At 41.1% G+C, this 15,000-nt stretch overlaps 1 protein-coding gene across 1 annotated transcript in view; it reads right to left on the reverse strand.

Moving 5' to 3' along the window:
- Nucleotides 1-15,000, reverse strand: part of arhgef10 (Rho guanine nucleotide exchange factor (GEF) 10) — a 78,834-nt gene that overhangs the window by 36,049 nt on the left and 27,785 nt on the right. The window contains exons 7-13 of the mRNA XM_060879644.1: nt 14,785-14,841; nt 8,242-8,432; nt 6,881-6,997; nt 2,472-2,583; nt 2,226-2,338; nt 1,616-1,693; nt 496-675 (exon numbers count right to left, since the gene is read on the reverse strand). Of these exons, the coding sequence (XP_060735627.1) occupies nt 496-675; nt 1,616-1,693; nt 2,226-2,338; nt 2,472-2,583; nt 6,881-6,997; nt 8,242-8,432; nt 14,785-14,841 (848 nt within the window). The remainder of the gene's footprint in view (nt 1-495; nt 676-1,615; nt 1,694-2,225; nt 2,339-2,471; nt 2,584-6,880; nt 6,998-8,241; nt 8,433-14,784; nt 14,842-15,000) is intronic.

Consider the following 15,000-nt stretch of genomic DNA (forward strand, 5'->3'; position numbering starts at 1 on the left):
ATGGTGTGTGTGTGTGAGTGGGGGACTAGGTGTGTGAACACAGTGGGGTTGTTTGGTGTGCAACAGTAGGTGTGTTTGTGTGTAACACTAATAAGGGGCGTGCTGTGTGTAAAGTAAGTGGGGTGTGTACAGCTATAAGGGGGCTGTTGTAACAGCTAATAAGGGGTGTGTGTAACAGACTAAGTAAGGAGGTGTGTCATGTGTGTAACAGACTAAGTAAGGAGGCGTGGCCTGTGTGTAACAGACTAAGTAAGGAGGTGTGTCATGTGTGTAACAGACTAAGTAAGGAGGTGTGTCATGTGTGTAACAGACTAAGTAAGGAGGTGTGTCATGTGTGTAACAGACTAAGTAAGGAGGCGTGTCGTGTGTAACAGACTAAGTAAGGAGGCGTGGCCTGTGTGTAACAGACTAAGTAAGGAGGCGTGGCTTCACGTCGATGGAAACACCAGTAATGCTCCTTTGGGTTGGTTTATAAATATGTATTCTGGGACTCACTGAGGCGACGAACACGTCCCCGATCGTCTGGAGCTGATCCCAGTCTGCCACACGGCTGGCCAGAGCGATCTGGAACATGGCGTGACACTGTAGGATCTCCCTCACACGGTAAAACACCACCTTACACTTCCTGTCGCTCAGCAGTCCAGGATCCATCTCCTGTAGGGGCTTCTCATAGTGCTGCAAGGGAATTACACAGGAAATTCATTGTTTTAGAAATACGTTTATCAGTTTAGTGAAGGAGGCGTGATCTTTGTGTGGTTCTGAGTGTGGTGTGTGTGTGTCAGTAAGGAGGCGTGGTCTTTGTGTGTGTGTGTGTGGGTCTCAGTAAGGAGGTGTGGCCTCTGTGTGTGTGTGTGTGTGTGTCAGTCTCAGTAAGGAGGTGTGGCCTCTGTGTGTGTGTGTGTCAGTCTCAGTAAGGAGGTGTGGCCTCTGTGTGTGTGTGTGTGCCAGTCTCAGTAAGGAGGTGTGGCCTCTGTGTGTGTGTGTGTGTCAGTCTCAGTAAGGAGGCCTGGTCTTTGTGTGTGTGTGTGGGTCTCAGTAAGGAGGTGTGGCCTCTGTGTGTGTGTGTGTGTGTGTGTGAGTGTGTGTCAGTCTCAGTAAGGAGGTGTGGCCTCTGTGTGTGTGTGTGTGTGTCAGTCTCAGTAAGGAGGTGTGGCCTCTGTGTGTGTGGTCTCAGTAAGGAGGTGTGGCCTCTGTGTGTGTGTGAGTGTGTGTGTGTCAGTCTCAGTAAGGAGGTGTGGCATCTGTGTGTGTGTGACTCTCAGTATGGAGGCATGGCCTGTGTGTGTCAGTCTCAATAAGGAGGTGTGGCCTGTGTGTGTGTGTGTGTGAGTGTGTGTGTGTGTCAGTCTCAGTAAGAAGGTGTGGCCTCTGTGTGTGTGTGTGTCAGTCTCAGTATGGAGGCATGGCCCGTGAGTGTCAGTCTCAGTAAGGAGGCGTGGCCTTTGTGTGTCAGTCTCAGTAAGGAGGTGTGGCCTGTGTGTGTCAGTCTCAGTAAGGAGGCGTGGCCTGTGTGTGTAAGTCTCAGTAAGGAGGCGTGGCCTGTGTGTGTAAGTCTCAGTAAGGAGGCGTGGCCTGTGTGTGTAAGTCTCAGTAAGGAGTGAACACTAACACTCACCTCTAATATTCTCTTCAGTGAGTCCAAATAATTCTTCTCACTCTCTAATATTGACTCCAGAATACATCTCCTCACCACCTGTTCTCACACACACACACACACACACACACACACACACGTGTGTAATCCTGGCCGTTTTATTGGTACGATCCTGGTGTAGCTACAGTTACATATTCTACATAAAAATCTAACTTTTTAAAATCAACATCTTGGTGTTTTTCTTAGTAAACAAACCAAATTGTAGATGACGCATAAAATTCTGTCGAATGGGGTTTGAACGATCAAATACTCGCTATATTAAGTAATTCTGAATCATTTGAATCGTTAGAATCGCAGGTGAAATTAATTCATATTATAATTTAAATGGCAAAATATGTGCACCTGATCGTATCTTTGTCATTGTACATCGCTGTTACTGCTAGTTATAAAAAAGGTTGATAATTTAACTTAAAATTATTAATCATTTAAATCATTATTTAAAAAAGGTATAAATTAACATTGAAAAATTTATAAAAAAAAAGAAAACCTTTATCAAACTCAAAGCTAGTTGAACTTGTACTGAATGTTCAAGTGTGTGTGTGTGTGTGTGTGTGTGTGTGTGTGTGTATACCTGCTGTTGAGTTAGGCCCTCAGGGGCGGGGCCTAACACAGGTTCCACATTTAAACACTCCACCTCGATGAAGAACTCGGATGGCTCTTCCTCAAAACATGATGACTTCCTCTCTGAAACACACACACACACACACACACACACACACACACACACACACACACACAGGGTTTAAGCTAATCTCTGTAGTCCATGTTTAATTTCACTAGTAAATATCCTATAGAGCAAATGCAAAAGAGATCCTACCGTGACCGAAAGACTTGGTTCGTATGAAGGACTTCCCCTTCTTCACCGCCGCTTTGGTCTTCTCCAGGCCGTCTTTGGTGCCGTGCTTGGCCGCCCTCACAAACTTCTGCATCTGTTTCCATGAGCACAAACTATGTGTCAGTTGCACAAGCTCAAATTCACACTCTCACAGGTACGTGTTAGTTCAGATAGACGTTACTTCAGGACGGTAACGGCGTTAATCCAGACTGTTGAGTCATGGCGCAGCACAAACATCTTCTCCTAACATATATTTAACATGTCAATTATAAGTCTGTATATTGTCTTTCGAAGAAGAATTGAAACAAAGTCTGAATTCATCTTGAGCTATAGTACGACTTCATCTCTAGATCTCCAGACAGTTTCTCACCGCTACAATATACAATAACCTTTTTATCGCCACACCTGATCAATTCCGACCAATCAGATTTGAGATGACACCAGACCTGATCGCCTTCGTGCACGGTGACTAAGAGTGCACTAGTATGTCATAAAACAGAGGTCTTCATTTCCTTCCTCTATGAAACCTAAAGACAGATTCATTTGGAAAGACTGATGCGTTTTGGGACGCCTCCTAGAAGCCACGCCCCCTTCTTACAATCCATGAAATGCTTAGTGTGTGATCCATTTTCCAACAACAAAAAAAAAAGTTTTAACTTCATTAATATGTGATAAAACTAAGTTTTCACGCTTTAGACATCAGTTACTCACCTTTAAAAACCTAAACTCTAACTAACCCTAAACCCAACACTGATCCTGGCCTTAACAAAACCCATCACAGCACAGACCCTACATTGATCCTCTATCCATAAACCGAGCCACATTTTCAAGTCTCTTCCTCCTCTATTACACTAACACTAAGATTGTTAAAATTACAGTGTAGAGGAGCGAGGAACAACCTCACAACAGAAAAAAGACGAAACTCGGCTATGAAAGAAAATGATCGTCAAGGTGCTGAATGAATGAACTTTATCTCAGTATATAATGATATCATATTCAGGGAAAGTGACACATGGGGGAAAAACAGAGAAGGAAATAATGACTGCAGCAGCAACTGATTTACTGTGTGAATGATTTTCAAGGTCAGTGAATACATTTCCCTCAGTCCAGTCAGGATACTGTGATGAGACAGGATGCAGAGCAGAGTATAGTGTAGTGTAGTGGAGAGTACTGTAGTGTAGTGTACTATAGTATAGTGTAGTGTAAAGTACTATAATATACTATAGTGTAGTGTACTATAGTATAGTGTAGTGTAAAGTCCTATAATATACTATAGTGTAATGTAGAGTACTGTAGAGTACTATAGTGTAGTGTAGAGTAGTGTAGTGTAAGGTAGAGTGGAGTAGTGTACAGTAGTATAGTATAGTGTAGAGTACTATAATATAGTATAGTGTAGTGTAGAGTACTATAGTGTAGTGTAGAGTAGTGTAGTGTAAGGTAGAGTGGAGTAGTGTAGAGTAGTGTAGTGTGCTATACTATAGCACACTACACTACTCTACACTATACTATACTACTCTACAGTACTCTACACTATAGTACTCTACAGTACTCTACACTATACTATACTACACTACAGTACTCTACACTACACTATAGTACTCTACAGTACTCTACACTACACTATACTACTCTACAGTACTCTACACTATACTATACTACTCTACAGTACTCTACACTATACTACTCTACAGTACTCTACACTATACTATACTACACTACAGTACTCTACACTACACTATACTACTCTACAGTACTCTACACTATAGTACTCTACAGTACTCTACACTATACTATACTACAGTACTCTACACTACACTATACTACTCTACAGTACTCTACACTATAGTACTCTACAGTACTCTACACTATAGTACTCTACAGTACTCTACACTACACTATACTACTCTACAGTACTCTACACTATACTATACTACTCTACAGTACTCTACACTACACTATACTACTCTACAGTACTATACACTACACTATAGTACTCTACAGTACTCTACACTATACTATAGTACTCTACAGTACTCTACACTATACTATACTACTCTACAGTACTCTACACTACACTATACTACTCTACAGTACTATACACTACACTATAGTACTCTACAGTACTCTACACTATACTATAGTACTCTACAGTACTCTACACTATACTATAGTACTCTACAGTACTCTACACTATACTATATTACTATAGTGTAGAGTGTACTATAGTGTACTCACTATAGTGTAGTGTAGAGTAGTGTAGTATAGAGAAGTGTAGAGTACTATAGTGTAGTGTAGAGTACGATAGTATAGTACTCTACACTACACTATAGTACTCTACAGTACTATACACTACACTATAGTACTCTACAGTACTATACACTATACTATAGTACTCTACAGTACTCTACACTACACTATAGTACTCTACAGTACTATACACTATACTATACTATAGTACTCTACAGTACTCTACACTGTAGTACTCTACACTACTCTACACTATATTGTAGTATAGTGTAGAGTAGTGTAGAGTACTACAGTGTAGTGTAGAGTACTATAATATAGTATAGTGTTGTGTAGTGTAGTATAGTTTAATGTAGTGTCATGTAGAGTACTGTAGTGTAGTGTATAGTAGTCTTGTGTACTGTAGTGTAGTGTAAAGTACTGTAGTGTAGTTTAGTGTAGAGTCCTATAGTATAGTATAGTGTTGTGTAGTGTAGAGTAGTGTAGAGTAAATCTTATGTACTGTAGTGTAGTGTAAAGTACTGTAGAGTAGTGTAGTGTAATCTTGTCTACTGTATTGTAGTGTAGAGTACTGTAGTGTAGTGTACAGTACTGTAGTGTAGAGTAGTGTAGTGTAGAGTAATATTGTGTACTGTAGTGTAGTGTAGAGTACTGTAGTGTAGTGTACAGTACTGTAGTGTAGAGTAGTGTAGTGTAGAGTAATATTGTGTACTGTAGTGTAGTGTAAAGTACTGTAGTGTAGTGTACAGTACTGTAGTGTAGAGTAGTGTAGTGTAGAGTAATATTGTGTACTGTAGTGTAGTGTAAAGTACTGTAGTGTAGTGTACAGTACTGTAGTGTAGAGTAGTGTAGTGTAGAGTAATATTGTGTACTGTAGTGTAGTGTAGAGTACTGTAGTGTAGTGTACAGTACTGTAGTGTAGAGTAGTGTAGAGTAATATTGTGTACTGTAGTGTAGTGTAAAGTACTGTAGTGTAGTGTACAGTACTGTAGAGTAGTGTAGTCTTGTGTACTGTAGTGTACTGTAAAGTACTGTAGTGTAGTTTAGTCTTGTGTAGTGTAGAGTAATGTAATGTGGACTAATTTCTCTCTCTCTCTCGCTCTATTTCAATTGCTCTATCCTCTCCATCATCCAGTATGATTGCCTGCTGTCAGTCTGTTTACCCGCCTGTCTGTCTTGACAAGAGAAGTTGTCTTGAATCTGCTGGAGCAGTCACTACACAACACGTACACAACACATTAATGACATGCAAAGCGACACAAGTTAGAAGAACCAACAGAGACACACACATCAAACACAGAAGTTTCCATCCACCTGTTTGTATTGATTTTTTCCCCTCACATGGATTCCAGTTTCTGCATGTTACCACACGGCAGTTTTCTATGTTTTTGTCAGTTTCCTTCAAAACAGATGCTGTGTTGTCTAGCTACACATGCTAACACATGCTAAGTTTTTTGCTAATTCGTTTTTTATTTAGCACTTTTATCGTGACATCACACTAAACTGTTATTCACTAGTCACTTTGCACACATACTAGCATGTTTAGTAGCTAGTCAGCGTGTAAATAAATCTTACGCTGTTTCATAAACGAGCTGATTGACTACGTAGCTTTTACACTGATGTCTTATTTAACAGTTAGCAGTATCGATCAACTAGCTTTATTAAACCGAGATACATTATGAGAGTCATACCGATTTGCTAGCTAGTTTAAAAACAAACTAGTCGATAAAAGGACAAAAAGTTTTAATCCTACATATTTTTAAACTACAAAAAAACTAGCACTAGCCAGCAAGCAAATCAGATAGTTAGCATGGAGTGTAGGTAAACTTTGCTAATAAATTCCAGAGACAGAGACTTAGCCATTAGGGAACTCCAGTTGTTAGTTAGGATTATTTATTTACTTACAGTATATTTTTTATTGTTGTAAATATTGACGTAAACATTTGGAATGGAAACGTAGCTCAGAGACGCTAATGCTAGCATGCTACCATAGCGCTGATGCAGGGAGGTGAGAATTGACATGAAAGACAAGAGACCCACCACCAGCAGGGTGTTAACAGGGGAAGAAACAGGATGGATGGATGGATGGATGGATGGACGGACGGACGGATGGAGGAATTTATTTATTTTTATTATTATTTTTTTACCTTCTGCTCATGTTTGTGTCTGAGCTGCTGCAGCTCAACCGCGCCCACTGCATTCGTCATGAGATCTTTCACCTTGCGCTCATAATGCTCTTTCAAGCGAGTCAGATCTTGAGAGAGCTGCGTAGAAAGCAGCAGAGCGAGGCATCACACACACACACACACACACACACACACACACACAGACCCATGTGGTTGCTTTTATGTTGCCTTTTTTTTTTTTATCTTAGCAAAATTTATTTGTCAGATTTTCCGAGGCGTAACATTTTAAACATTTCTACAACGCTGCTGCAACGTTTCTCATCATCCTATATGAACGTTCCCTTAATAGTCTTTTTAAAATCTAGAGACGTTGTGTTAAGGAACAGTGTTGTTTGTCTAGTACATTAACTTGTACTTAACCCGCCGTTAGAATGTTCAGCGTTCATATTTCCTTGTTGCCTAGCAACAGTGTGCCAGATACAAAGCCCAAAATATATTAGTCTCCATATGCAAAAAAATCATGTTCATATATTTAATTACATTCAAAATATGCAATGTCTAATGTGCATCATAAATAAATAAATAACTCTCTCTCTCTCAGCGTTAGCAATAAACATACACATAATTTGTAAGTGTAGTATATGAAGGGTTTATATGGTCAGAGGTTTCACACCACTCCTACTGCCCCCCCGGGGTTAACACTGAATCCTGGCTCTTCAGAATCTGCCCTTGTGTCACACTGTACATTCCTAAACCCTGCTGTAACCTTCTTCTCATTTGCATATTCACGCATCAACAACCCTGATTGGATAAATCCGGCGTGCGACCGCTTTAAATAACGTCTCGTCTCACGCTTTCACGTCAGTGAGGAAAAAAGTTCGTCTCTGTGCTTCTGCACCCGAGCAGCTTCTGTTATCTTTCACAGCTTTCTCATCTTTTTTGCTCTGTTTAACTTTGTCCTGTAGTCCACCAGACGTTCCTTCGTCCGTATCCGACTTCCTCTAATGTTTCAGCGTGACGTATTTCCCCCTCTCTACACCGCGCACTTCCGTGATGTTCAGCGTTTTGTCTCCTGACTCTATCTACAGAGTCGTTTGTGTTAAGTGTCTCTACGTCCTGGTTTTCACCTGATACGAGGCAAAGAGGCGCCGTTCAGGTTCTGATTGGGTTTCTGTTGATTCATTCTTAAAGAATTCAAAGATTTTTACGGAACTGAAGATGGACGAATTATTGTCACATATTTTCATCTACAAACCTGCTACACAATGTGTGTGTAATAAAGCTCTACACGAATTATTTTTATTTTCTGGATTATTACTCGTTATATTGTGTACTTGTGTGTGTTGGTGTATGAAGCAGTGTGTGTGTGTGTGTACACATACGTGTGTTTTGGTGCTGGGTGTGTGTCGGCGGATGAAGGCATTGGGGAGGAGGCCGTTCTCTCCGTTCCCGCTCTCTCCATCGCTCTCCTCGTCGTAGCTCTCGAACTCACTGGAGCTCCAGCCGTTCTCCACGGAGCTGCTGCCTCCCTCCTCACCCAGCTCCACATCATCATAGATCATCTCATCCACGTCTGCACACACACACACACACACACACACACACACACACACACACATTTAAAATCACCACCATCACCATATCCTTTACTTTTTTCTAAGGAAGTGAAAGTAAATATACAAGTTTTTACTGGAGTATTATTAGAATCTCAGCTCTTTCTCTCTCTCTCACACTCACACACACACACACACACACCTCTTCCACATTTAGACATGCTGATCGGACGAACTTCACCACAAATTTGACATGCTAAACTAAATGTTAGTAAAAGGCAGCGGTTCAGTATTTGGTGCTGATTCAGTACCTTCGATTGGTTCATTTATGAGGTTGAGTTAAGAAGTTTGAGTTTCAGCAGTTTCGGTTGAGTGTAATACTGGGAGTAGTGATTAGTTTGAGCTGAGCACTGTGCACATTTTAAGTTTTTCAGTGGCTTGATTTTAGCAGGTTAGTAGTTTCATTCTATTCAGCAGTTTGAGTTCAGTATAGTCATTTGGACAGTTTGGTATATTGAAACGAGCAACTTATTAGTTTATTAGTCTGAGTCAATCAGTTCAGTAGTTTGACTTTAGTAGAGTTTAACAAGTCAAGTCAAGAAGCTTTTATTGTCATTACAACCATATATAGCTGTTACAGTACACAGTGACATGAGACAACGTTTCTACAGGATTGTGGTGCTATAAAACAAAGACAGAGCTATAAGGACTTAGTAAGTTAGTCCTAGATACATAAAGTGCATCTGTACAACCTGGTGTACAAAGTGCAGGACAAGACAAAAAGACAGACAAGACAGTGCAGGACAAAGACAGTGCAGACGTAAAGTTACAAGACATCACACAAAAGACAATAAACAGAATCAGCACTGACCAGTGTAAATACTGTATGTTCAACAATATTACGTGAATAAACACATTAGTATTATAGCAGCAGTTACATGAGATAATGTAAAGTGTTGTGCACAACAGAAAAAGACTGAAATGTGAGACCGCATGTGCTACCAGTGTGTGAAAACAGCATGTAAACAGTTTGATGGATGGATAAGGTTATTAACAGTTCAGTAGTTTGAGCTCAGTAGAGACACAGTTCAGTAGAGTCAAAGTTCAGTAGAGTCACAGTTCAGTAGAGTCAGACAGTTCAGTAGAGTCAGACAGTTCAGTAGAGTCACAGTCAGACAGTTCAGTAGAGTCACAGTTCAGTAGTCACAGTCAGACAGTTCAGTAGAGACAGACAGTTCAGTAGAGACACAGTCAGACAGTTCAGTAGAGTCACAGTTCAGTAGTCACAGTCAGACAGTTCAGTAGAGACAGACAGTTCAGTAGAGTCAGACAGTTCAGTAGAGTCGGACAGTTCAGTAGAGTCGGACAGTTCAGTAGAGTCACCGTCAGACAGTTCAGTAGTCACAGTCAGACAGTTCAGTAGAGACAGACAGTTCAGTAAAGTCAGACTGTTCAGTAGAGTCACAGTCAGACAGTTCAGTAGAGTCACAGTCAGACAGTTCAGTAAAGTCAGACAGTTCAGTAGAGTCAGACAGTTCAGTAGAGTCAGTCAGACAGTTCAGTAAAGTCAGACAGTTCAGTAGAGTCACAGTCAGACAGTTCAGTAAAGTCAGACAGTTCAGTAAAGTCAGACAGTTCAGTAAAGTCAGACAGTTCAGTAAAGTCAGACAGTTCAGTAGAGTCACAGTCAGACAGTTCAGTAAAGTCAGACAGTTCAGTAGAGTCAGACAGTTCAGTAGAGTCAGACAGTTGAGTAGAGTCACAGTCAGACAGTTCAGTAAAGTCAGACAGTTCAGTAAAGTCAGACAGTTCAGTAGAGTCACAGTCAGACAGTTCAGTAGAGTCACAGTCAGACAGTTCAGTAGAGTCAGACAGTTCAGTAAAGTCAGACAGTCAGACAGTTCAGTAGAGTCAGACAGTTCAGTAGAGTCAGATAGTTCAGTAGAGTCACAGTCAGACAGTTCAGTAAAGTCAGACAGTTCAGTAAAGTCAGATAGTTCAGTAGAGTCACAGTCAGACAGTTCAGTAAAGTCAGACAGTTCAGTAAATTCAGACAGTTTAGTAGAGTCACAGTCAGTTCAGTAGAGTCACAGTCAGACAGTTCAGTAAAGTCAGACAGTTCAGTAAAATCAGACAGTTCAGTAGAGTCACAGTCAGTTCAGTAGAGTCACAGTCAGACAGTTCAGTAGTCAGACAGTTCAGTAAAGTCAGACAGTCAGACAGTTCAGTAAAGTCAGACAGTTCAGTAGAGTCACAGTCAGACAGTTCAGTAGAGTCAGACAGTTCAGTAGAGTCACAGTCAGACAGTTCAGTAGAGTCAGACAGTTCATTAGAGTCAGACAGTTCAGTAGAGTCACAGTCAGACAGTTCAGTAGAGTCAGACAGTTCAGTAGAGTCAGACAGTTCATTAGAGTCAGACAGTTCAGTAGAGTCAGACAGTTCAGTAGAGTCACAGTCAGACAGTTCATTAGAGTCAGACAGTTCATTAGAGTCAGACAGTTCAGTAGAGTCACAGTCAGACAGTTCAGTAGTCAGACAGTTCATTAGAGTCAGACAGTTCAGTAGAGTCACAGTCAGACAGTTCAGTAGAGTCACAGTCAGACAGTTCAGTAGAGTTAGACAGTTCAGTAAAGTCAAGACAGTTCAGTAGAGTCAGACAGTTCATTAGAGTCAGACAGTTCAGTAGCGTCACAGTCAGACAGTTCAGTAGAGTCACAGTCAGACAGTTCAGTAGAGTCAGACAGTTCAGTAAAGTCAGACAGTCAGACAGTTCAGTAGAGTCAGACAGTTCAGTAGAGTCAGATAGTTCAGTAGAGTCACAGTCAGACAGTTCAGTAAAGTCAGACAGTTCAGTAGAGTCAGACAGTTCAGTAGATTCACAGTCAGACAGTTCAGTAGAGTCACAGTCAGACAGTTCAGTAGAGTCAGACAGTTCAGTAGAGTCAGACAGTTCAGTAGAGTCACAGTCAGACAGTTCAGTAGAGTCACAGTCAGACAGTTCAGTAGAGTCAGACAGTTCAGTAGAGTCACAGTCAGACAGTTCAGTAAAGTCAGACAGTTCAGTAAAGTCAGACAGTTCAGTAAAGTCACAGTCAGACAGTTCAGTAGAGTCAGACAGTTCAGTAGAGTCCGAAAGTTCAGCAGAGTCAGACAGTTCAGTAGCGTCACAGTCAGACAGTTCATTAGAGTCAGACAGTTCAGTAGAGTCACAGTCAGACAGTTCATTAGGTTCACAGTCAGACAGTTCATTAGAGTCAGACAGTTCAGTAGAGTCACAGTCAGACAGTTCATTAGAGTCAGTCAGTTAGTTCATTAGAGTCAGTCAGTTCAGTAGAGTCAGACAGTTCAGTAGAGTCAGACAGTTCAGTAGAGTCAGACAGTTCAGTAGCATTACAGTCAGACAGTTCATTAGAGTCAGACAGTTCAGTAGCGTCAGAGTCACACAGTTCATTAGAGTCAGACAGTTCAGTAGAGTCAGACAGTTCAGTAGAGTCACAGTCAGACAGTTCATTAGTCAGACAGTTCAGTAGAGTCAGACAGTTCAGTAGAGTCAGACAGTTCAGTAGAGTCCGACAGTTCAGTAGAGTCAGTCAGACAGTTCATTAGTCAGACAGTTCAGTAGAGTCAGACAGTTCAGTAGAGTCACAGTCAGACAGTTCATTAGAGTCAGACAGTTCAGTAAAGTCAGACAGTTCAGTAGAGTCACAGTCAGACAGTTCAGTAAAGTCAGACAGTTCAGTAGAGTCACAGTCAGACAGTTCAGTAGAGTCAGACAGTTCAGTAGCGTCACAGTCAGACAGTTCATTAGAGTCAGACAGTTCAGTAGTCACAGTCAGACAGTTCAGTAGTCACAGTCAGACAGTTCAGTAGTCACAGTCAGACAGTTCAGTAGAGTCAGACAGTTCAGTAGAGTCAGACAGTTCAGTAAAGTCAGACAGTTCAGTAGAGTCAGACAGTTCAGTAGAGTCACAGTCAGACAGTTCAGTAGAGACACAGTTCAGTAGAGTCACAGTCAGACAGTTCAGTAAAGTCAGACAGTTCAGTAGAGTCACAGTCAGACAGTTCAGTAAAGTCAGACAGTTCAGTAGAGTCACAGTCAGACAGTTCAGTAAAGTCAGACAGTTCAGTAAAGTCAGACAGTTCAGTAAAGTCAGACAGTTCAGTAAAGTCAGACAGTTCAGTAAAGTCAGACAGTTCAGTAGAGTCCGAAAGTTCAGCAGAGTCAGACAGTTCAGTAGAGTCACAGTCAGACAGTTCATTAGAGTCAGACAGTTCAGTAGAGTCACAGTCAGACAGTTCATTAGAGTCAGACAGTTCAGTAGAGTCACAGTCAGACAGTTCAGTAGAGTCAGACAGTTCAGTAGAGTCAGACAGTTCAGTAGAGTCCGAAAGTTCAGCAGAGTCAGACAGTTCAGTAGCGTCACAGTCAGACAGTTCATTAGTCAGACAGTTCAGTAGAGTCACAGTCAGACAGTTCAGTAGAGTCAGACAGTTCAGTAGAGTCAGACAGTTCAGTAGAGTCAGACAGTTCATTAGAGTCAGACAGTTCAGTAGAGTCAGACAGTTCAGTAGAGTCAGACAGTTCAGTAGAGTCACAGTCAGACAGTTCATTAGAGTCAGACAGTTCAGTAGAGTCAGACAGTTCAGTAGAGTCACAGTCAGACAGTTCAGTAGAGTCAGACAGTTCATTAGAGTCAGACAGTTCAGTAGAGTCAGACAGTTCAGTAGAGTCAGACAGTTCAGTAGAGTCAGACAGTTCAGTAGAGTCACAGTCAGACAGTTCATTAGAGTCAGACAGTTCAGTAGAGTCAGACAGTTCAGTAGAGTCACAGTCAGACAGTTCAGTAGAGTCAGACAGTTCATTAGAGTCAGACAGTTCAGTAGAGTCAGACAGTTCAGTAGAGTCAGACAGTTCAGTAGAGTCAGACAGTTCAGTAGAGTCAGACAGTTCAGTAGAGTCACAGTCAGACAGTTCAGTAGAGTCAGACAGTTCAGTAGAGTCACAGTCAGACAGTTCAGTAGAGTCACAGTCAGACAGTTCAGTAGAGTCAGACAGTTCAGTAGAGTCAGACAGTTCAGTAGAGTCACAGTCAGACAGTTCAGTAGAGTCACAGTCAGACAGTTCAGTAGAGTCAGACAGTTCAGTAGAGTCAGACAGTTCAGTAGAGTCAGACAGTTCAGTAGAGTCACAGTCAGACAGTTCAGTAGAGTCAGACAGTTCAGTAGAGTCAGACAGTTCAGTAGAGTCACAGTCAGACAGTTCAGTAGAGTCAGACAGTTCAGTAGAGTCACAGTCAGACAGTTCAGTAGAGTCACAGTCAGACAGTTCAGTAGAGTCAGACAGTTCAGTAGAGTCAGACAGTTCAGTAGAGTCACAGTCAGACAGTTCAGTAGAGTCACAGTCAGACAGTTCAGTAGAGTCAGACAGTTCAGTAGAGTCAGACAGTTCATTAGAGTCAGACAGTTCATTAGAGTCAGACAGTTCAGTAGAGTCAGACAGTTCAGTAGAGTCAGACAGTTCAGTAGAGTCAGACAGTTCAGTAGAGTCACAGTCAGACAGTTCAGTAGAGTCACAGTCAGACAGTTCAGTAGAGTCAGACAGTTCAGTAGAGTCAGACAGTTCATTAGAGTCAGACAGTTCATTAGAGTCAGACAGTTCAGTAGAGTCAGACAGTTCAGTAGAGTCAGACAGTTCAGTAGAGTCAGACAGTTCAGTAGAGTTATTAATCTCAGTTTCACTTTAGAAGTCTGAGTTGATCAGCCTAGTGGTGTGATTTCAGTGTTTCAGTAGTTTACTGATTTAAAATGATCAGACTGAGCCGTGCTGCAGTTCGGTTCGTTACAGTTTAATTGATTATCAGTTAAATTTAGTGGTTTGCAGTCGAGTATAATACTGTTCTTTATCAGCTTTATCATATTACATTTTAATTTTATAATAAAATAAATTAAATAATAAAACAAACAAACAAATAAATAAATAAATACATCTAGATAACTGAATGGAAGTTTTAAATTAGTACTTTGTAATTTGATAGTGGTTTGAAATGATCAGCTCGAGCTGTGCTGAAGTTCAGTAGTTTTAAGCTTGCTCAGATTCTATGAGGTTTTCTTTATCAGTTTAGAAGTTCAGTAGTTTGAAGTCAGTAGCATTACATTGTGCTAATGAATCATGATAATGAACAACTTTTCTGTCATTCTTTGCTTTAATACAAACAAAATGAACAGATTTAGAAATGTATTTTGACTCAAAGCGTATAAAGACACCACAGAGGCAGAAGACAGCGAGTTAGTGCAGTGAAATGGAGAAGTCATAGAAATACAGACAGACAGACAGACAGACAGACAGACAGACAGACAGACAGACACGCTGACCTGTAGTGGATCCCGAATTCTCCCTCGGAACGTCGTCATAAATAACTTCATCTGGATCTGGAAGGCAGAAATAATCATACAATCAAACGTCCTAAATCCTCATATCTGTACCAGTGTGTGCGTGTGTGTGTATATGTGTGTGTGTGTGTGTGTGTGTGTGTGTGTGTATATGTATATGTGTGTGTGTGTGTGTGTGTGTGTGTGTAAAATCTCATG

The sequence above is a fragment of the Tachysurus vachellii genome, chromosome 10, assembly GCF_030014155.1.
Source record: "Tachysurus vachellii isolate PV-2020 chromosome 10, HZAU_Pvac_v1, whole genome shotgun sequence".
Classification (NCBI taxonomy): Eukaryota; Metazoa; Chordata; class Actinopteri; order Siluriformes; family Bagridae; genus Tachysurus; species Tachysurus vachellii.